Source organism: Aquila chrysaetos, chromosome Z (assembly GCF_900496995.4).
Source record: "Aquila chrysaetos chrysaetos chromosome Z, bAquChr1.4, whole genome shotgun sequence".
NCBI lineage: Eukaryota > Metazoa > Chordata > Aves > Accipitriformes > Accipitridae > Aquila > Aquila chrysaetos.
The window spans coordinates 8247633-8268389 of NC_044030.1; the positions used below are offsets into that span (position 1 = coordinate 8247633).

The window sequence follows — 20757 nt, forward strand, 5'->3', positions numbered from 1 at the left end:
TGGGGCCCCTGGGGGTGGGGCGGAGCGTTTAGCGAAGCCTTCCAGCACGGCGAGCGTGCGCGAGAGGATGCGTTTGCCGGGCAGGTTGTGTCTTTGCAGCAGGCCACGCGCCATGTGCTGTTGCGGTCCTCCTTTGCGGATCCTGGTGTGGTGAGAGAGGTCCACCCCAGTGGCCCCTGGGGGATAAGAGGGGCTGCGTGTTGTCTTGTGAACCACGGCTTCGGGTGGCTTGCCCTTGTGGCCCGGGGTGGACCTCTTGTTAAGGGAGAAGCTGCCGCCCCAGCGTTCACACACCAATCAAGGAGTCGCAGGCGCACCAGCCGAGACTTTACCGGCTAGGACCGGAGTCCCTGCGAGGGCAGCGGGCCCCTCCAGTGAGCCGAGGGGTGCCCCTTTCGACTCCTCGCACACACACGCTCACCCTCGGGTGCTGCTTCTTCCCTCAGGCTCGACCCTAGGTTCCCCAAAGCAGAATCCCTAATCGAGGCCTTCAGAAGAAAAAGCGTAACGTAGTCTCTCTACGGCGCACAGATTTAGAGAGCTCGAGCTGGTTGCCCTGGGGACAAAATCCCTGGGCGATTGTATCCTCACGGTCAGAAGTTCCTGGCCCTCACGCCATAGTCTGGTCCACGAGCAATATTCGGGTCTGGGGTGTTCTTCTCTCTCATTGGGTCCTTCTCCTCGCCTCTAGGCAGGTTCTTGCTCTTCCCCGGTTTTTAGGCTAGTTGTTACCTCGTCTCCTTTTCCCGGCTCAAACCGGCTCTGGGGCGTTCCGAATCATCGTCTTACGTCTCCGGTCAAGAGAATAGGTCAAAGTTAAGCGAAAGCATTGAGAAAGCTAGGAGTTCTGCTTTACCACGAACGACTGCTTGCAAGCAGCTAAACCACGCCCTCGAAGCCCTCCAGAATATAACAACAGCCTCTGTAATTTACATCCCTTCCTGTGCTACCGTAGCCTCCGAATCTTATCCCGGGATTGCCAGGTGCTGTTCAGGTCTCATTCCGGGGCGGCCCGTGTGCTCCCGTAGCTCAGCTTTGCCGCCTTCCGCAACACTCTCCAGCCCTGTTCTGAGGGCGCGAAGCCCCGTCGGCATTAACGCCCGTTCCTTCCCGGCTTCCGAGAGTTTCTGCGTGGCCAGCCGAGCGGGGCTGAGTTGAGATACGCAGGCGGGAGTGTCAGCGCAGCAGCCTGAGGTGCCCGGTGGGGCTGCCCTGCCCACGCTGGGGCCAAACGTGGGTGGGTCCACCTCTGTGTGACACGGAGGTGGCTGCTGCGGCGGGTCCCCGCAGGCCTGTGTGACACGGCACGGTGTCACAGTGGGACACGCGCATCAGAGCGGCAGCTCCCGCTCCCCACCGTGCCTCTGTCCACACTCCCCGGCGAGGCCTGGGCAGCGCCAGGGCTGCTCTCGCCAGTGCTGTGCTCCGCAGGAGCTGCCCTGCTGCCAGGAGGAGGCGAGGGGAGGCCGTGGGAGAGTGTTGGAGACGCCGCTTGGGGAAGTGGCGAGGAGGAAGGAGAGGAAGAGGAGGAGGAGAGGAGCAGAGGGGTTTTGCAGCAGGACGAACACCTCTTGCCCAGCTGCTGCGGTGCAGGGGGGCAAAGATGATTAAGTACCTGCTCTTCAAGCCCTTGGGGCCCGAGGATCTGCCAACCCTCAAGGAGCTCACCACCAGCGGTGAGGCCCCCTTGCAGGAGCGCTGTGGGAGCCCAGACGAAGTGGAGATGAGCTGTGGAAACCCTGAGGCTGGGGCTGGGGCTGGGGCTGTAGCGGGGGTCTTCTGGAGGGGACCGGCGGCTGCAAGGAGAGCCCTGCCTGATGGTGCCTTGGGGCTCGAGGGTGGCCTGGGTGGTAGCCCAGGCCTCTAGCCGCTGCCCGTGTCAAAGGGCGGGATCCCCTTCCCCAAAACACTCCTGATGCCCGCCTTTTGCCCCCAGGCCTCTCCGGGGCACAGGGCGGGCTTCTTGGAGGCCGGGGGTGGTCAAGAACGCAGCCGGGCAGCCCCGGCGCTGCGAGCGTCTGCTCAGGGCGAGCGGCGGCTTGAGCGCACTCCGCTGTCGCCTCCGGGGGCGGGGGAGTGCTGGATGGCTGTCCGTTGCTGACTCGGAGCATGGCATCCTTTCCTTTGCTTTCCAGAAATCTGCAAAGTCTGGGCTGGCGCATCTAGGTACATCCGGAGACAGCTCTTGCAGAAGAGGGTGAGCCTTGCCTCCTGCCCGTGGCCCATCCTGCCCCTCCGGGCCCCCGGAGCAGGGCACGACGTACCATCCCCAGGGCCGCGTGAGTCGTCTGGCAGCCTTCCCGCCTCTGCGCAACGCTGCCAATGCTCCCCCTCCTTGCTTGCGTTTTCAGGCGGTGGAGATCGGCGTTGGGACATTTGCGCTCGTCCCAGCGCGTGCCACGGTGGGAGAGGACAAGGCTTTGCCCGTTGAGAGACCCGTGTTCCGGCCGTGCAGGCTTCTGAAGAAATTCTACAAGCTCAAGTGTGCAAAGACCAAAATTCCTGGTAAGAAGACGGGTGCTTCCCCTGCAGAGCCCTTGCGTTCGGCTTGCTGCCGACACCTCTGTGACATGGCCGCGCAAAGGCTCTTCCGACCTGGAGAGCGCCGAGCGTGGGCACGCGTACGGCAACCCAGCGGCCTGCCCCTCCCCGGGGAGCCAGCCTCATCTCCCCAGCTCACCCTCCGCTCCAGCTGGTTGCTCGCAGCAGGAGGCAGAGCTTCTCTTTGCCTTCTCCTGTCCGCCAGGTCCACTCCGGAGACGCGGCCGAAGCTGAAGGGGGAGCGCTCTCCAGCAGAGCGTTGCCCGAGGGCTGGGCGCCGATGGCACCTAGTCTCAGAGTCGGCTGAACCGCAGTGGGAGCGACTTGGTTGCTTTGCGCTTGTTTCCTAGACGAGACGCCGTTCGTTCAGCTGGACTTCGAGCAGATTGCCGCCGAGATCCACTTCCGCCGAGAAATCGTGGAGCGGTGCATACACGAGACCCTGCTTTTCTTCGCTGGGGCCCTCCGAGACAACAAGGAGGTGGAATTCTCCTTCAAGGGCATCGGCATCCTCGCCGTGCGAAGAAAAGTGGTCAGCATGACCTTCTTGGACGACTGCCTGCTGGAGCTGGATGGCACGGGCAACATGCTGGCAGCTCTTCTCGGGGTGAGCTTGTCATTTCTGCGGGGCTCCTCCTCGGGGCTCTGTGGCAACGCTGTCGAAGCTCTCTCCAGCTGCTTCCTGCTGGCTGCCGCCACCTGCCTCGCCACCCGGCCTAGACACGCTCTCGACGAGCTAGGCCAAGTCTCGGCAGCGCCTCGGCCCCTTCGAGGGAGGGGCTAATGACATCGAGGGAGAAGGTGGCGCGAGGCTTCCTGAGAGGCAGCCTTTGCGTCTCTGAGCAGCGAGACGGCTGGCCGCCTTTGTGAGCAACCAGCCCGTGTCCCGGGCGTCTGCTGATACGTCCCTGTCCCCTTGCAGGACTCCAAGATGATGCGCACCGTGGCCTTCGCGGGCAAAAACGATTTTAGTCGGCTCAGTCGAGACGAGGTCATCACGCTGCCAAGGTGAGCAGGACGGCTTCTGCCGGCCCCAGCTGGTCAAGGAGCAGCTGCTCAGCCCCTGCTGTGGGGGCACCCTCTTGCCGAGGCTCCTCTCCTGCCAAGCTCGGGCAAGACCAGCTCCTTCCCGGGAGAGCTTCCCGGTCTGCCCGCTGCTCGCTCCTCGCCGGGCCGCCCGCTGCTCGCTCCTCCCCGGCTTGGCGAGTGCAGACGAAGCGGCCAGTCCGCTCTCGACGTGCCCTGAGAGAGGGAGAGGCGGGAGGGTGTGCGGGGGCAGCAAGGAGGGCGTGTGCTGCGATCACCAGCTTTCTGGCGGGAAGGCAAGGGAAGCACCGGCAGAGGCTGCTGGAGACGGTGGGGCCCCTCAGGTGCCACAGAGAGCCGCGTCCTCCAGGGACTTGGCAGCGGCTCCCACGGGTGCCTGCCAGCAGCTGATGAGCGCCAGCCCCCAAGGGAGCGTGGTGCCCTTTTGCCCAGCTGGTGCCTTCCTGTTTTCCAGGCTTGCAGTTGAGACCCCCCACCAGCCGTCGGCCCCTGCGATTTCTCTGAAGCCCAGGAGAGAGCCGGCGCCTTGGGGCGGGGGTGCCCGCAGAGGTAGCGTCCCAGCCGAGTGCTGGCCGGGGGCTGTGGGCGCTCCTGTCGGGCCCGCAGGGTCCCAAAGACGCTGTTGTGCTGTCCTCTTGCCTCCCACTTGCAGTGAGCGTGCTGGACCCGGTGTTCCTGGCTCAGCGGAGGGTTTCTCTAGCCAGGCAGCGGGCGAAGGAAGGCGAGCGGGCGACAGCCACGGAAGCTGGCCAGGCCAGGTGAGCCCCCCCAGGAGGAGCGGTGTGGCTGGGGGCGCGGGGGCACACCGCGCCCCGGTCGTAGTGTGAGGGAGGTGTTTCCCTTGGCCGGGGGTCTGCCTGCGCCGATGCCGAAAGGCCCCGGAGACGTTGTCCTGCCGGACACGCGGTCCTCCTGCCGAACCGCCTGGCGGTGCCGGAGCCGGAGCCGGAGCCGGGCGGCAGGCTGCGAGCCCGTCCCGGAGCAAGCGGCTCAGACTGGGCTCCCGCGAGCTCAGCCTGCCGTGCCTCTTCAGAGTCCTGCCAGTAATCCGGGAGAAGTCCCAGGAGGAGCCGAAGCAGCCCAGACCTCCAGCTCAGCCGCGGTTGCAGCTCCCTGCGCGTGTTCCGCAGCCCTCGGGAACGGTACGCCCTAGGGATTTGCCAGCCCCGCGTCACGTCTCGGGCTCTGGGCCAGGGCAGAAGAGGCGGCAAGAGCTGCCCGCCGTCCCGGCCCTCCCGCCCTGCCCGAGCCCGAGGAGACTAACGCCGCCTGCGCGGCGTGTGCCTGGCCTCCAGGGAACGGGCTCGCTCCGCACCGAGAGGGCGGAAAAAACGGCTCCGGCTGCTGATGGCATCCAAGCGCCGAGAGGTGGAAGCGGACGTGTGGCGCCAATACCGTGCCAACAGAGCGGGGCGGAACACGGAGCGAGGCCAGGTATGGCGTGCACTTCCCAGCCCCCAGGAAAAGGGCGTTTCCCCTCCCCGCTCCCGGGAGGGGAGCAGGGAAGGTCTCCCGGCACGGGCACGGCAGCAGTGCTGTGGCCAGCTGGCCAGGCAGGGGCCTTCCGTCTGCCCGCTGCCCTGCCCGTTGCCCTGCAAGAGGAGCTGTCCCTACGGCCCCAGGCCGAAGCGCGCAGCTGGCTGCGGCACGGGCGGTCTGTTGCGTGCCCGTACCTCTCCGCGAGGGCTCAGCACCGCTGCCCGGAAGGCTAAGCCAAGGCTGTGCAAGTCGCGCGCCCGGGCCGAAGCCTCGGGAGCAGCCCCAGCGAGTGGTGGCGGGGCTTTAGGAGAGTCTCTTCTGCCTTCGCAGAGCCCCTGCCGCCACGTGTTTGAGGATCCCTGCCGCCCTCCCCACCTCCTGAGAAAGGCCTATGCCGAGAAGCTGAAGGAGGGGCTGCAGGAGAAGGAGAGGTGCCAAGGCGCCGCAAGGCAGCGGGCGTCAGAGGGGCCGGCAGAGCTGCACCTCCCGGGGAGAGCGTGGGCAGCGTAAGTGTGTGCCGGCTCCTGCAGAGGCCGGGGAAAGCCTTGGGCGGCTCCCACCGCTGCAGGCGTCCGGGCTGAGGACGGAAGGCTGGCTCAGCTGGCTGGGCTCTGCCTTCCCAAAGCAGGCAGCCCGTGCTTGCCCTCCCCGCGCGGTGACTCCCGGGCACCCGGCCCTCAGCTGCGAGGCCCGCTCTGTCCCGGCTCTCGGCCCTGCCCGGCTTCAGCCCCGGCCGATCTGCACTCTCCTCGCCGCAGATGGGTTGGGGCACGAGGGCCCACGAGGCGCCACACAGAGCAGCGGGCTGGCCTCGGCAGCACCTGCGAGAACCGCTGGCCTGAGCCAGGCTTTGGGGCGTTGCGGGCCCTTCTGCCCGGCCACAGAGCTGAGGCCCTTCCTTCTGTGTCCTTTAGCAAGGGGGAGAAGACGAGGCTGTTGGAGCGCCGTGGGAAGGCCCAGGGACTGCCAGCCACGCCACGAAGCTGAGAGCAGCCCCGGAGAGTCCAGCGGCAGGGGCCTTGGCCCTCACGGCGGCCACCCGTCTCAGCGGGAGAGCCGTCAGCAGCGGGTGGCAGGGCCTTTGCGAAGGGGAACGTGCCAAATAAAGGCTGCTGGCGCCTGTGCCCAGCCGGAGTGACCGTGCTGCTCCCCGCACTGCCTTTCTCTGCGGCCAAGGGGACAGGAGGGGCCCTGCAGCCCCCTGGTCGGAGGGGTTTTTTGGGCAGAGGGGCGGGCGCGACTGGTCCTGCCAGCCAGTCGCGACAGGCCACGCGACTGGACGAGCGGTGTCCTTGCCAGGGCGCGGGGCACGGGGGCTGCAGAGCACAGCTTCTCTGCATCCGAACACCGCTTTGTGAGGGATAGGCAGAGCTCCAGGTCCACGCTGGCCAAAGAAAACCCCATCGCCTGCGCAACTTGCTGGAGTACCACGACAGTCATGGTGTTGCGCTGATGTGCTGTCAATGTATTTTTTCAGGGCCCCAGCTTTACTCTGGGGTGATTTCATTGCCAAGGCTGCCTTTGTCTCCAAAGGCCGTAATCAAAATACTTTTTTGCTCAGTGCGGATGGACTGTCTCCAGCTACGTTATTCATTATACATTCAAACCTTCTGTTTCTATGCAGAGGAATCGCTGTTTTACTTCGCGTATATGTCTGTGTTGCAGATGTAAACCTGGACCAAATGTCATTGTTTCCCAGACGTCAAACTCAGGATGAACCTGTCCAAAGTTAAAATTTAGACAAGACGGAATTTTTGCTTGCTGGAGTCTCTCTTCACTGTGGAAGTGCTGATTCTCAACACACTTGCCCCTCTCCGCCCCCCCCCCCCGAAGCGTTTGGAAATGAAGCTGATTTTGCAAATACAAAGCGATTCTGTGATCATCTGCATATATTCTGCACTCACACCCGTGTAAAACCACCGTGAATTTACTAAAGCCTGTGAAATCACTTTGGGTTTGTAATGATATAATCAAAGCAAATTTAGCTTTGATAACTATATTAGTTCTTTTTTCCCTATCGACTATAATGAAAATGGGGTAGTGTTTAATAAGAGTTTGCTCCCTTTCCTCTACAGATCTACTCCACTCTTACATACAGAGGCGTTTTGCCAGTCTGAGGGCTTAACAGTTTGCTTTCAAATGACGTTTCGATTGTTTTCGATGTTTAACGTTGCAGTGTTGATACACTTAATACGGACCTATCAGCGGATTGTTAAAGCATGTCCCAATACCATTTTCACTCCCCCAAGGAAAGTAAATTTCACAAAAGAGAAACTTGTAATGGGTGGCTAAAAGAAATTGCCTTGTGATCATCTTATGAGAGTGACACATGAAGAAATGTTGACTGCTCTGCACATCTCCCAGGCTACGCTGGGTAGTCGCCACATCTTCGAGGACAAGATTCGTCTGGTATGAATGTGAGTGTTACTGCGTACACGAATCAGACTTTCATGACACCTGTGTGTTGTTTTGAAAGCATTTCCTTTCTCTAGATGAACTATGATTTTTAAACTGGAGGGGAGTTTTGCAGAAATCCTGACTGTGGTATTCTTTTTAGTGCCACGGGAAGATTCGGTATTTGAAAGAAAGTCACAGATACGCTCTGCCAGCACTGAGCCAGCAAACTAGCTTAATTTGGTAGAAGCCCCTGCTAAGAAGCAGTCTGGAGTGTCCAAACAAGCATTCCTGAGGAGGGGAAGTGCAGAGGGAGGTGCTGATCTCTTCTCCCTGGTATCCAGTGGTAGGAGTCGTGGGAGTGGTTCAAAGCTGCGCCAGGAGAGGTTTAGACTGGACATCAGGAAGCCTTTCTTTACTAGAGAGGGGGCTCAAACACTGGAACAGCCTTCCTAGAGAGGTGGTCGATGCTTCCTGCCCGTCACTGTTGAAGAGGCATTTGGACAATGCCCCTCATAACATGCTTTAACCTGGTCAGCCCTGAAGTGGTCAGGCAGTTGGCCTAGATGATTGTTCTAGGTCCCATTCCAACTGGAATAGTTCCGTTCTGTTCTGTTCTGTTCTGTTCCACTCTATTCTACTCTGTTCTGCTCTCGTCCGTTGCAACATGTACATTGTGGAGCTCTCTCCAAGCACAGTACCTTCAGTGAACAACCGGGAAATTGAGAAATTTAAATAAATTCTTTTGTTGCTGAGTTAAAAAAACAACATAGGAAACACTTTTTAAAATCACTTACATCTCGGTTTGAATTCCATCGTCTTTATCATTACTGGCTGCTTTTGGGATGAAGAGTTAAGGCATCACTTTGTACTGCAGGCAAAATATTAATCCCACCCCTGCTTGTGTGAAATTTGTAGTATCAAGTGCGTTAGTGTTTCGAAATGGCTTCTGTTTTTTTCAGATAACAGATGAAACCTTTATGGAATCCTAATAGAGATTATTGGTTATCATCTATTGGCTGATTGACTGACTGGGCAATACGACCTGTTTGCTCATGGCTTCCACACAAGAGAAGGCCTTGTTTCCGTTCACTGAACAAATGCAAGACGGAAAGGATTGGGGCCTTAAACATTTTCCGTGGACTTGATGAATCTTGGTAATTTACTTCCAAAGAAACACCTAGCAGAATTGCCACTCTTCATTTTAGTTAGTGGGGACACAACTACACAGCTTGGTAAGAAAGGGTACCGACGTAGCCGTCGTGTAGTCGTATGCCGTTTACGTAGAAAGCTGATTTTGCATTTAACAGTGCTGCTGCTGAAAGGCAGCTTCAGACAAGTTTTGTCACATGTGACAGCTAACCGTATGTTTTGTAGGGAGGCTGTAGAAAACAGTATGAAATAGTAAAATATTGCCTTCCACGTGAGACAGAGAGACACTTCCTAACTACCTCCCACACCAAAGGATTTTGTTCATCAAACCAGCCCTTGTGTTTCTGTAACGAGTGAAGGAGAAACTATTTAAATGCCTCATATTTTGACATTCCAGTTGGTATATTATTTAGCTTTTTCTTTTTCTTTTCTTCTTTTTGTTTTCTTGACATGATAAAGCGCCATTACAAAAGGAAAACAAATCCATGCGGAAAAATCCTTGCATTTCTGAAAAGAAACTTTGGATAGGGTATCAAACTATTTTGACTCTCAAGGTCCGACTTGTTAATTGCTGTTTTTTTTCCTAAGATACAAACAGTTTTTTCACAGTATGCATTACATTGATGTCTCGGAGGCGTTTCGTAATCGATCAGTTTGTTGTGTCCTCTGCTGTCACTTCTAAGTTTAGATTCCTCAACTTAGAGCAGAAATTTTTCTATGAATTATTCTACAGGTTGGTCTACTCAGTCCATTTTCTATTCCCCTGGTCCTCAAAGCCATGCAGTTCTTCCGGTACTTTATTCCAAAACTGTCTTTGAGAGGGTGGACGGTCCATTGTGACATCACCGTGTGGCGGAGGGTGACGTCACCTGGCGGTGGACTGTGACGTCAGCGAGCGATGGACTGCGACCTCGCGTCCCTCGCTGCTTATCTTCGGGCGCCGGCAGAGCCTGGGCCAGTCTGGCTCGTGCCTGGACTCCTGCCGAGCGTGCCTGCGAGGTCTGGAGGGTCGAGCGAGGCTTCTCCTGGTGCTGGGTGGTGCTTTGGGGGGCTGCCGTCGGCAGCTCTCGCTGCCCGTCCCGGAGCCATCCCCTGTGTTTCCCCGGCCCTGCCAGGTTCAGGCGTGTCCTGGTTTCGGTTGGTGGCCGGGCACCGCGGGGCAAGCTTGCAGCAGCGGAGGTGAGCTGTGCGGGGAAGCGTCCCCCCGGGGTGGCCGTGGGGCGGGCGATGGGGCTCGGGGAGCCGGGAGGGTGTCCTTCTCGAGGGGCCTGGGCATTCCTTCCTCCCCTCCTCTCCCCGGGACAGCGAGCGACCGTGGCCTCTCTCCCTTTCGCAGCGCGCGACACCCTTTGGCAGTGCCGGCGTCAGCGAGGGGGAGCAGCTCCTCATCCTCAGCTCTCTACAAGCTTCCACGGAGCACGAACATGGACACGGAGGCGGAGTGGAGCTGCCCCATCTGCGGCGACGCTCGAGATGACGTCTCTTACGCGATGCCCTGTCGCCACCAGTTCTGCCTGGGCTGCATCCTGCGCTGGACAGAGGTGAAACCAGAGTGCCCACTCTGCAGAAGACCAGTAGAGAATGTCAGGTTTTCTGTGCTGGGCGAAGACGACTATCTACAGTGTGTCGTCGTACACCCCGAAGAGCGGCCAGATGCCAGCAGGCAGGCGGGCAGCGCTCCCGGCCCCCTGCCCGAAAACAGCCCCCGTCACCCTGCGGCGTCCCCCTCCATCGTCTCCGCAGGGGATACTGTCCCCAGCTCAGCAGGGGGCTGCGGGGCCAGAGGCCGTGGGTGGCCTCCTGCCTGAGGTCTGGGCAGAACTTTTCCAAAGGCAGCAGCATCTCCTCGATCCCGTGCTGCCCTGGCTGCGCCAGGAGCTGGAGGCAATATCTGGGGCGCGGTGGTGGGAGGCAAAGAGCGCGGAGAGCAGCATCCTGCACGCTCTATGCATCTACGGTCCGGATGCGGAGGTCATGGTCCAGATGCTGTGGCCTGTGCTTGAGGAACATACGGCATCCCTGGTCCACGGCACCATCAATACCATTGAGTGTCAGTGCAGCGAGGAGGCCCGGAGGCTGCTGCGCTCCCATGCTGCCGGGGAGGAAGGCAACAGCCCTGCGGCCGGCTCCAGCTCCTCCAGCTCCAGCTCCTCCAGCCCCAGCTCCTCCAGCCCCAGCTGCACCGGCTCCCGGGAGGGGACTCCCACCGCTCAGCCGAGCTCCTCCAGCAGCCCGTCAGGGGCAGAGCAGGAGCAGCCCCGGGAGGAGCCGGGGCAGGAGGCGGCGGCAGGTCCCTCTGCCCAGGGCTGCGGCCGCAGCCCCTCCGCTCCCGGCCGGGGCAGGGGCCGCTCGCCCGGGGGGCCCCGGCGCCCCGCAAAGAGGAGGGCCCCCGGCCCCCAGGACTCTCCCCGGCCCCGCAAGAGGCCGCCTCGCCGGCGGCACTAGCAGGGCCCCGGCAACAGTTTCGTCACGGCAAAGGAAATAAATGCCGATTTCCCTGGCACTCGGGGTCTCTGGGTGCTGCTTTCTGCCCCTTCTCCCAGGGCCGTCCGCGGCCCCCCACGCCCCTCCATCGGCCAAGGGCCCCCAGAGCCCCAGGGCCATGTCGGCCTGGGAAATCCTGCTCCCGCAGGAAATCCTGCTGCAGCCACCGACATGGAAGAGGTTCTGAAAAAGCCCGAAAAGGAGGAGAAAAGGGAGAAAGGGAGGAGCAAAGGGAGGAGCCCAGGAGCGGCGACCAGCCCCGGAGAGTCCAGCGGCAGGGGCCTTGGCCCTCACGGCGGCCACCCGTCTCAGCGGGAGGGCCGTCAGCAGCGGGGTGGCAGGGCCTTTGCGAAGGGGAACGTGCCAAATAAAGGCTGCTGGCGCCTGTGCCCAGCCGGAGTGACCGTGCTGCTCTCCGCACTGCCTTTCTCTGCGGCCAAGGGGACAGGAGGGGCCCTGCAGCCCCCTGGTCGGAGGGGTTTTTGGGCAGAGGGGCGGGCGCGACTGGTCCTGCCAGCCAGTCGCGACAGGCCACGCGACTGGAAGAGCGGTGTCCTTGCCAGGGCGCGGGGCACGGGGGCTGCAGAGCACAGCTTCTCTGCATCCGAACACCGCTTTGTGAGGGATAGGCAGAGCTCCGTGGCTGGTCGCAGCACTCTCTCAGAGCAGAGTCACACTGGCCAAAGAACCGGTGGGCTTGGTGCTCCTTGAAGGGCTGTACTCGCATGGAGAAATGTGCTTCCTTGAAGACACTCCTTAGTTGAGCCCTTGGAACTGCCCCTCAGGAACTGTCCAGTGGCCTTCTTGGCAGAGAGTTTATTCCTTCCGGAAAGAGAGAAACTTCTGAAAGTGAAAAAGCCCTTTTTCCAGTGGCCGTCTTGGTAGAAAGTTTATTCCTTTAGGAAAGAGAGAAACTTTTGAGAGTGAAAAAGCCATTTTTTTGGCAAGGTAAACTACAGCATTGTCGTGGTTTAACCCCAGCCAGCAACTAAGCACCACGCAGCTGCTCACTCACTCCCCCCCCCTCCAGTGGGATGGGGGAGAAAATCGGGAGAAGTAAAACTCGTGGGTTGAGATAAGAACGGTTTAATAGAACAGAGAAGAAGAAACTAATAATGATAACGGTAACACTAATAAAATGACAACAGCAATAATAAAAGGATTGGAATGTACGAATGATGCGCAGTGCAATTGCTCACCACCCGCCGACCGACACCCAGCCATTCCCCGAGCGGCGATTCTGCGCCCCCACCCCCCAGTTCCTATGCTAGATGGGACGTCACACGGTATGGAATACCCTGTTGGCCAGTTTGGGTCAGCTGCCCTGGCTGTGTCCTGTGCCAACTTCTTGTGCCCCTCCAGCTTTCTCGCTGGCTGGGCATGAGAAGCTGAAAAATCCTTGACTTTAGTCTAAACACTACTTAGCAACGACTGCAAACATCAGTGTTATCAACATTCTTCGCATACTGAACTCAAAACATAGCACCGTTCCAGCTACTAGGAAGACAGTTAACTCTACCCCAGCTGAAACCAGGACAGTATCCACCCTTATTCTATACCACTGACGTCATGCTCAGTTCCCATACCTTTAGTTACATCCTGGTCAATCATCATCACCTTTTCCATCCCTTTGAGACAGATCAGAAATGATGTATATATGTATACACACATAGAGATACCGTTCCTTTAGTTTATGGGTTATGTTCATAAAATGTTCGTTGAGTTCATTTAGTTCCCGACTCTGGGCTCCATCTGTCATACCAGTCTTTCTGGGCAGGAGGGATGGTGCAAAGTCCTCTCAGTCAGTAGAGCAGAATTGGGCTTCAGTGCGGTGTGACGAGCAGGTGACATTTGACGCAGCAGGAGGATGGTGTGCACCATTGGATTGTTGCATGCTGGAGTCAGTTCTGGTTCCATCACTACTGCGCTTTGCTCAGTTTTATCATAGTTCATTCTTGCTTGATCTAAGTGATTCTTACTATAGTACTATGGATATAGCATATAGCAATTATAGTAATGATAACATACAGTAGCAGGGTTATATAGCAACTAATATCATACAGTTTACTTCTGGCTATTCTCACCTAAAATCAAATCCCCTTGAGGCACACATCGGACTTCCCCATCTTTTCGCATCACCCACCAAGTGCACCCAGGCCCCTGAGCAAAAGCAATCCCACGAATGGGTTTACCTTTGCCTGAGGCAGGAGTAACCCAGACTGTCTTCCCTAACCTATTTTTTATGTGCACTATAGGGTCTTTATCCCCTTCTACAGTACATAAAAATTCTGACTGGACAGGGCCAGCCCGATTGGCAGATCCTCTGGTGTTGACTAACCAGGTGGCTTTTGCTAAATGTATCCCAATGTTTGAAAGTTCCACCCCCCGTTGCTTTCAATGTAGTCTTTAACAGTCCATTGTATCGCTCAGTTTTCCCAGAGGCTGGTGCATGATAGGGGATGTGATACACCCACTCAATGCCATGCTCTTGGCCCAGGTGTCTATGAGGTTGTTTCGGAAATGAGTCCCGTTGTCTGACTCAATTCTCTCTGGGGTGCCATGTCGCCACAAGACCCGCTTTTCAAGGCCCAGGATAGTGTTCCGGGCGGTGGCGTGGGGTACAGAACATGTTTCCAGCCATCCGGTGGCTGCTTCCACCATTGTGAGCACATAGCGCTTGCCTTGGCGAGTTTGTGGGAGTGTGATATAGTCACTCTGCCAGGCTTCCCCATATTTATATTTCAGCCATCGCCCTCCATACCACAGGGGCTTTAACCGCTTGGCTTGCTTAATTGCAGCACATGTTTCACATTCATGGATAACCTGTGCGATAGTGTCCAGGGTCGGGCCCACCCCTCGATCACGAGCCCATCTATATGTTGCATCTCTTCCCTGATGGTCTGAAGTATCATGGGCCCACCGAGCCATAAATAGCTCACCCTTATGTTGCCAGTCCAGGTCCACCTGAGACACTTCAATCTCGGCAGCCTGATCCACCTGTTGGTTATTTTGATGTTCTTCAGTGGCCCGACTCTTGGGTACGTAAGCATCTACATGACGTACTTTTACAACCAGATTCTCTAGCCGGGACGCAATATCTCGCCACAGTGCGGCAGCCCAAGTGGGTTTACCTCTGCGCTGCCAGTTGCTCTGCTTCCATTGCTGTAACCACCCCCACAGGGCATTTGCCACCATCCATGAGTCAGTATAGAGATAAAGCACTGGCCGCTTCTCTCTTTCAGCAATGTCTAACGCTAGCTGGATGGCTTTCACTTCTGCAAATGGACTTGATTCACCTTCTCCTTCAGCAGTTTCTGCAACTTGTCATGTAGGACTCCATACAGCAGCCTTCCACCTCCAATGTTTTCCCACAATGCGACAGGACCCGTCAGTGGACAGGGCGTATTGCCTCTCATTTTCTGACAGTTTATTATACAGTGGGGACTCTTCAGCACATGTCACCTCCTCCTCTGGCGACATTCCAAAATCTGCCTTCTGGCCAGTCCACGATGACTTCCAAAATTCCTAGGCGATCAGGGTTTCCTATGTGAGCTCGTTGTGGGATCAGTGCAGCCCACTTACTCCATGTGGCATCAGTCCCATGATGTGTAGAGGAGACCCTCCCTTTGAACATCCAGCCCAGCACCGGCAGTCGGGGTGCTAAGAGGAGCTGTGTTTCAGTACCAACCACTTCTGAGGCACCTTAAACTCCTCCATACGCTGCCAATATCTCTTTTTCAGCTGGAGTGTAGCGAGCCTCGGATCCTCGATATGCTCGACTCCAAAACCCCAGGGGTCGGCCTCGGGTCTCCCCAGGTGCTTTCTGCCAGAGGCTCCAGGTAGGGCCATTCTCCCCAGCTGCAGTGTAGAGCACATTTTTAACATCTTGTCCTGCCCGGACTGGCCCAAGGGCTACTGCATGAACAGTCTCCCGCTTAATTTGTTCAAAGGCTTGTCATTGTTCAGGCCCCCATTTAAAATCATTCTTCTTCCAGGTCACTTGATAGAGAGGGCTTACAATCAGACTGTAATTTGGAATATGCATTCTCCAAAAGCCCACAACACCTAAGAAAGCCTGTGTTTCCTTTTTATTAGTCGGTGGAGACATAGCTGCGATTTTGTTGATCGTGTCCATTGGGATCTGATGACGTCCATCTTGCCATTTTATTCCTAAAAACTGGATCTCCTGTGCAGGTCCCTTGACCTTACTTTCTGTTGTGGCAAAACCGGCTTTCAGAAGGATTTGGATTATTTTCTTCCCTTTCTCAAAGACTTCTTCTGCCGTGTTGCCCCATATGATGATGTCATCAATGTATTGCAGGTGTTCCGGAGCTTCACCTTTTTCCAGTGCAGTCTGGATTAGTCCATGGCAAATGGTGGGGCTGTGTTTCCACCCCTGGGGTAATCGATTCCAAGTGTACTGGACGCCCCTCCAAGTAACGGCAAATTGTGGACGCCACTCTGCTGCCAGAGGGATTGAGAAAAACGCATTAGCAATGTCAAATGTGGCATACCACTTGGCTGCCTTTGACTCTAGTTCGTATTGAAGTTCTAGCATATCCGGAACGGCAGCACTCAGCAGTGGCGTAACTTCATTCAGGCCACGATAGTCAACTGTTAGTCTCCACTCTCCATTAGACTTTCGCACTGGCCATATGGGACTATTAAAGGGTGAGCGAGTTTTGCTGATCACTCCTTGGCTCTCCCGTTGGCGAATCAACTTGTGGATGGGAATCAGAGAGTCTCGGCTGGTGCGATGTTGCTGCTGGTGCACCGTCGTGGCAGCAATTGGCACCTGTTGTTTCTTCAACCCTCAGCAACTCCACGATCGAAGGGTCTTGAGAGAGACCAGGCAGGGTAGGCAGCTGTTCAGTGCCCTCCGTCTCCAAGGCAGCTATACCAAAAGCCCATCGATACCCCTTTGGGTCCTTAAAATACCCCTCTCCTGAGATAGTCTATGCCAGGGATACACGGAGCCTCTGGACCAGTCACAATGGGGTGTTTCTGCCATTCATTCCCAGTTAGGCTTACTTCACCTTCTGTATTGGTTTTGTTGGCAAGGTTTTGGTAGCGGGGGGGGGTTACAGGGGTGGCTTCTGTAAGAAGTTGCTGGAAGCTTCCCTGTGTTCGAGAGAGAGAGCCAATACCAGCCGGCTCTAAGACGGACCCGCCGCCGGCCAAGGCCGAGCCAATCAGCGATAGTGGTAACGCCTCTGTGATAACATTTTAAGAAGGAAAAAACAGTTGGGACAGGCAGATTCGGCAGCCGGAGAGAGGAGTGAGAACATGTAAGAGAAACAACCCTGCGGACACCAAGGTCAGTGAAGAAGGAGGGGGAGGAGATGCTCCAGGCGCCGGAGCAGAGATTCCCCTGCAGCCCGTGGGGAAGACCATGGTGAGGCAGGCTGTCCCCCTGCAGTCCATGGAGGTCCACGGTGGAGCAGATCTCCACCTGTAGCCCGTGGAGGACCCCACGCCGGAGCAGGTGGGTTCCCGAAGGAGGCTGTGACCCCGTGGGAAGCCCGCGCTGGAGCAGGCTCCTGGCAGGACCTGCGGATCTGTGGAGAGAGGAGCCCACGGAGCAGGTTTTCTGGCAGGACTTGTGACCCCCGTGGGGGACCCACGCCGGAGCAGTGTGCTCCTGAAGGACTGCACACCGTGGAAAGGACCCATGCTGGAGCAGTTCGTGAAGAACTGCAGCCCGTGGGAAGGGCCCACGTTGGAGAAGTTTGTGGAGGACTGTCTCCCGTGGGTGGGACCCCACGCTGGAGCAGGGAAGTGTGTGATGAGTCCTCCCCCTGAGGAGGATGAAGCGGCAGGAAAAACAACGTGTGATGAACTGACCGTAAACCCCATCCCCGTCCCCCTGTGCCGCTGCGGGGGTTGGTAGAGAAGCCGGGAGTGAAGTTGTGCCCGGGAAGAAGGGAGGGGTGGAGGGAAGGTGTTCTGAGATTTGGTTTTATTTCTCATTACCCTACTCTGGTTGATTTGTAATAAAGTGAGTTAATTTTCCCCAAGTTGAGTCTGTTTTGCCCGTGACGGTAAGTGGTGAGTGATCTCTCCTGTCCTTATCTCGACCCACAAGCTCTTTGTTATATTTTCTCTCCCCTGTCCAGTTGAGGAGGGGGAGTGATAGAACGGCTTTGGTGGGCACCTGGCAACCAGCCAGGGTCAACCCATCACACCTTCCAATACCGTTAACTCTTGGGATCCCCCTGTCACACCAGGAAATACAAATGGGTTCTGCCCCTTTATAACTTGACGGCTTTAGAGTGCACTGTGCGCCGGTGTCTACTAGAGCCTTATACTCCTGTGGGTCTAACGTGCCAGGCCATCGAATCCACACAGTCCAATAGACCCGGTTATCCCTTTCCTCCACCTGGCTGGAGGCAGGGCCCCTCTAATTCTGGTCAGAGCATCCAGTATTCACTTCTCGTAAAATTGGCTCAGAAGTCCCTTCAAGAGGATCAGAAATAAGATCAGCCCTTCTACTCTGTTTGGAAACTGGAGTGGCATTTTTCCTGGTAGAATCCCCTTTCGTGGTGGTTTTTCCTTGCAGCTCACGTACCTGGGCATTTAGGACCGAGGTAGGTTTTCCATCCCATTTCCTCATGTCCTCTCCATGATCACACAGGTAATACCACAGGGCACCTCGTGGTGTGTACGTTCTATATTCTCTCTCTTGGGCAGAGGAGCACTCACTCCTAATAGCTGAGACATTGGTCCTTACAGGTGGGGAATAGGACACATCCTCTTTGAATTGCTGGAAATCCTCGGACAGCTTCTCCACAGCCGAAATGCAGGCTTGTAGGGAGGAGGAGAGATTTTCTTCATATTGACGGAGTTGGCGAGCCACTTCACCCACTGTCGGTGCCTCTTCGTCTTTCCAGGCCATTATTGCCAGTGAGTTGGCATAGGACGACGGTGCGCTCCATACAAACTTCCGCCACATGGGTCGTGTGCATTGGACTTCGTCTGGATCTTTGGGTAATTGTGGGTTGTCCGGGTCATGATGAATTGTCTCTAGCACAGCTAATTCCCTCAGATATTGGATACCTTTTTCCATGGTGGTCCACTTGCTTGAATGACATATAACATCTTCCTTAAAGGGCTACCTTTCCTTCACACTTGAAAGGAGTTGCCTCCAGAGGCTGATGGCTTGTGTCCCTTTTCCAATTGCCTTGTCAATGCCACCTTCCCTGGCAAGCGATCCCAGCTGCTTGGCTTCCCTACCTTCTAATTCCAAGCTATTAGCCCCATTGTCCCAGCATCGGAGGAGCCAGGTGATAATATGCTCACCTATACGGCGGCTGAAATCTTTTTGCATATCCCGCAGCTCACTCAAGGATAGGGACCGGGTTATTGCCTCTGGTTCTGCCTCTTCTGCCTGTTCCCGTGATGACCCTGGCTCACCTTCATCCTTCGCTAAGCAAACTGATTTTTTTGTATATTTCTTTTTCTGTACGGGGCAACTGATACTGGTGCAGGATGGTCCGCTGGTTCAGTTGCGGGATCGCTCGCCGGGTTTTGGATAACCGCAGCGTCTGTCGCCAAGGTTTGGGGTAGCAGCAGTGCTCGTCACCGGGGCTGGAGGGACCGCAGTGCCCCTTGCCGAGGTTTGAGTAGCTGCCGTGCTCGTTGCCGCGGCTGGAGGGGCTGCAGTGCCTGTTGCTGAGGTTTGGGTAGCCACAGTGCTTGTCGCCGGGGCTGGAGGGGCCACAGCGCCCGTTGCCGACGTTTGGGTGACCGCAGTGCTCATCGTTTTGTTGTTAGGTCCAGAGACCTTCTCTTCCCCTTGAGGGTACTGAGTGGTGTTGGACAGGGCTCGATAGGCATGGGCCAGGCCCAGCACGTTGCAGTGATTTGTATCTCTCTGGAGCTGCCAGGGTGACAGCATACCTTTTCCAAACATTTTACTAGTTCTTCCGGATTTCTGCACTTGTTCAGGGGTGAATTTCCAAAACACTGGAGGTGCCCACTTTTCTAGGTACTTGCCCATGCTACCCCCACACACCCTGCCACTCATAATTATCCAGACTTGGGGCAGATCTCTGGGTGATCTTCTTAAATAGTTGTTTAACCTTAAACAAGAGCTGAACCACATTCAGGAGCACGCTAATTCCTAGCAGTAGGGCTAGGACCGTGCTGCTCTCAACTTCCCAAGAGTTTTCAAATTTTTCAAAATTCTCAAACACCATTGTAACCGGACTGAAGGAGAAAGGAGAGGGGAAGAGAGGTATCCCACCCGTAGACTGGTTTTCCAAGGAGGAAAGGTAAACGGTGTAATTATTAACAGTTTCCCACAGATGGCTCCCAGAGTACAAAGGTGACAATGCTGAGTGCAAATACCGGATTAATCCCACAACTGATGACTTTATCATACCATAAACCAGTGTTACACAATACATCCAAGCGAAAACCTTAATCCACCTCCCACGGATGATAAGCAACAGAAGAGGGACTACATACAGCAAGTGAAGTGATATGTAACAGAACTTTAAAAACCAGAGCGACAACATCTAAGAACACATAAATCAACATAATGACCACCGACTATTAGACCAATATAATGGATGCTTATAACAAATTGTTTTAACAAGCTCTGGTCAGGTTTGTTGTCATCTCAACCCTTCGTGCCCCACGTTGGGCGCCAAAAAGGACTGTCGTGGTTTAACCCCAGCCAGCAACTAAGCACCACGCAGCCGCTCACTCACTCCCCTCCCCCCCGCAGTGGGATGGGGGAGAAAATCGGGAGAAGAAGTAAAACTCGTGGGTTGAGATAAGAACGGTTTAATAGAACAGAGAAGAAGAAACTAATAATGATAACGGTAACACTAATAAAATGACAACAGCAATAATAAAAGGATTGGAATGTACAAATGATGCGCAGTGCAATTGCTCACCCACCCGCCGACCGACACCCAGCCATTCCCCGAGCGGCGATTCCGCGCCCCCACCCCCCAGTTCCTATGCTAGATGGGACGTCACACGGTATGGAATACCCTGTTGGCCAGTTTGGGGTCAGCTGCCCTGGCTGTGTCCTGTGCCAACTTCTTGTGCCCCTCCAGCTTTCTCGCTGGCTGGGCATGAGAAGCTGAAAAATCCTTGACTTTAGACTAAACACTACTTAAGCAACGACTGCAAACATCAGTGTTATCAACATTCTTCGCATACTGAACTCAAAACATAGCACCGTTCCAGCTACTAGGAAGACAGTTAACTCTACCCCGCTGAAACCAGGACAAGCATGAAGAAGAAAGCCCTGATCTGGCGGGGTAGGTAAAGAGCTACGAGCAGCAGCATGTGCAACTAAGCGAGACCCATGTTGCTCAAGCGTCTATACTGGGACGACTACTGCTGGGCATCTTCCTTACTGACATAGCTAGTGGGACTGAGTGCACCCTCAGCAAGTCTGCAGACGCCACCAAGCTGAGCGCTCGGCATCTGGGGCTTCTTTTGGACAGTACAGGGCCCAGCTCCTGCGGGACCTGGCAGGGTGAGATTCCCATCTCTTTGCGTGCTGCTGGTGCTCTTCCTCCCATAGTGTGTGTCTTGCCCTGAGCAAGGAAGGGGGAGACTTTTCCAGGCCTGTGTTCCTAACCCTAGGTACAGCCCTTAGCTGAGCCTCTCTGGCCCTTTCAGATGCCTTTGCAGGACCCA

The 20757-nt window shown here is 56.3% G+C and overlaps 1 protein-coding gene across 1 annotated transcript; it reads left to right on the top strand.

The window, feature by feature from the left end:
• The first annotated feature begins 1593 nt into the window (after positions 1 to 1593).
• On the top strand, positions 1594 to 4851 carry LOC115336663 (coiled-coil domain-containing protein 81-like). Its single transcript, XM_030004025.1, has 9 exons — positions 1594 to 1676; positions 2136 to 2197; positions 2352 to 2505; positions 2892 to 3148; positions 3464 to 3549; positions 4043 to 4137; positions 4241 to 4346; positions 4622 to 4730; positions 4783 to 4851. Exons 1-9 carry the CDS (start codon positions 1604 to 1606, stop codon positions 4849 to 4851), a joined length of 1011 nt encoding a protein of 336 aa, XP_029859885.1. The 5' UTR covers positions 1594 to 1603.
• Positions 4852 to 20757: the final 15906 nt, after the last annotated feature.

Coding starts and splice junctions, on each gene's coding strand:
- LOC115336663 (XM_030004025.1), top strand. CDS start 1,604: ATGATTAAGTACCTGCTCTTCAAGCCCTTGGGGCCCGAGGATCTGCCA. Junction 2,198..2,351: donor GACAGCTCTTGCAGAAGAGG/GTGAGCCTTGCC, acceptor TTGCGTTTTCAG/GCGGTGGAGATCGGCGTTGG. Junction 4,138..4,240: donor GGGCGGGGGTGCCCGCAGAG/GTAGCGTCCCAG, acceptor TCCCACTTGCAG/TGAGCGTGCTGGACCCGGTG.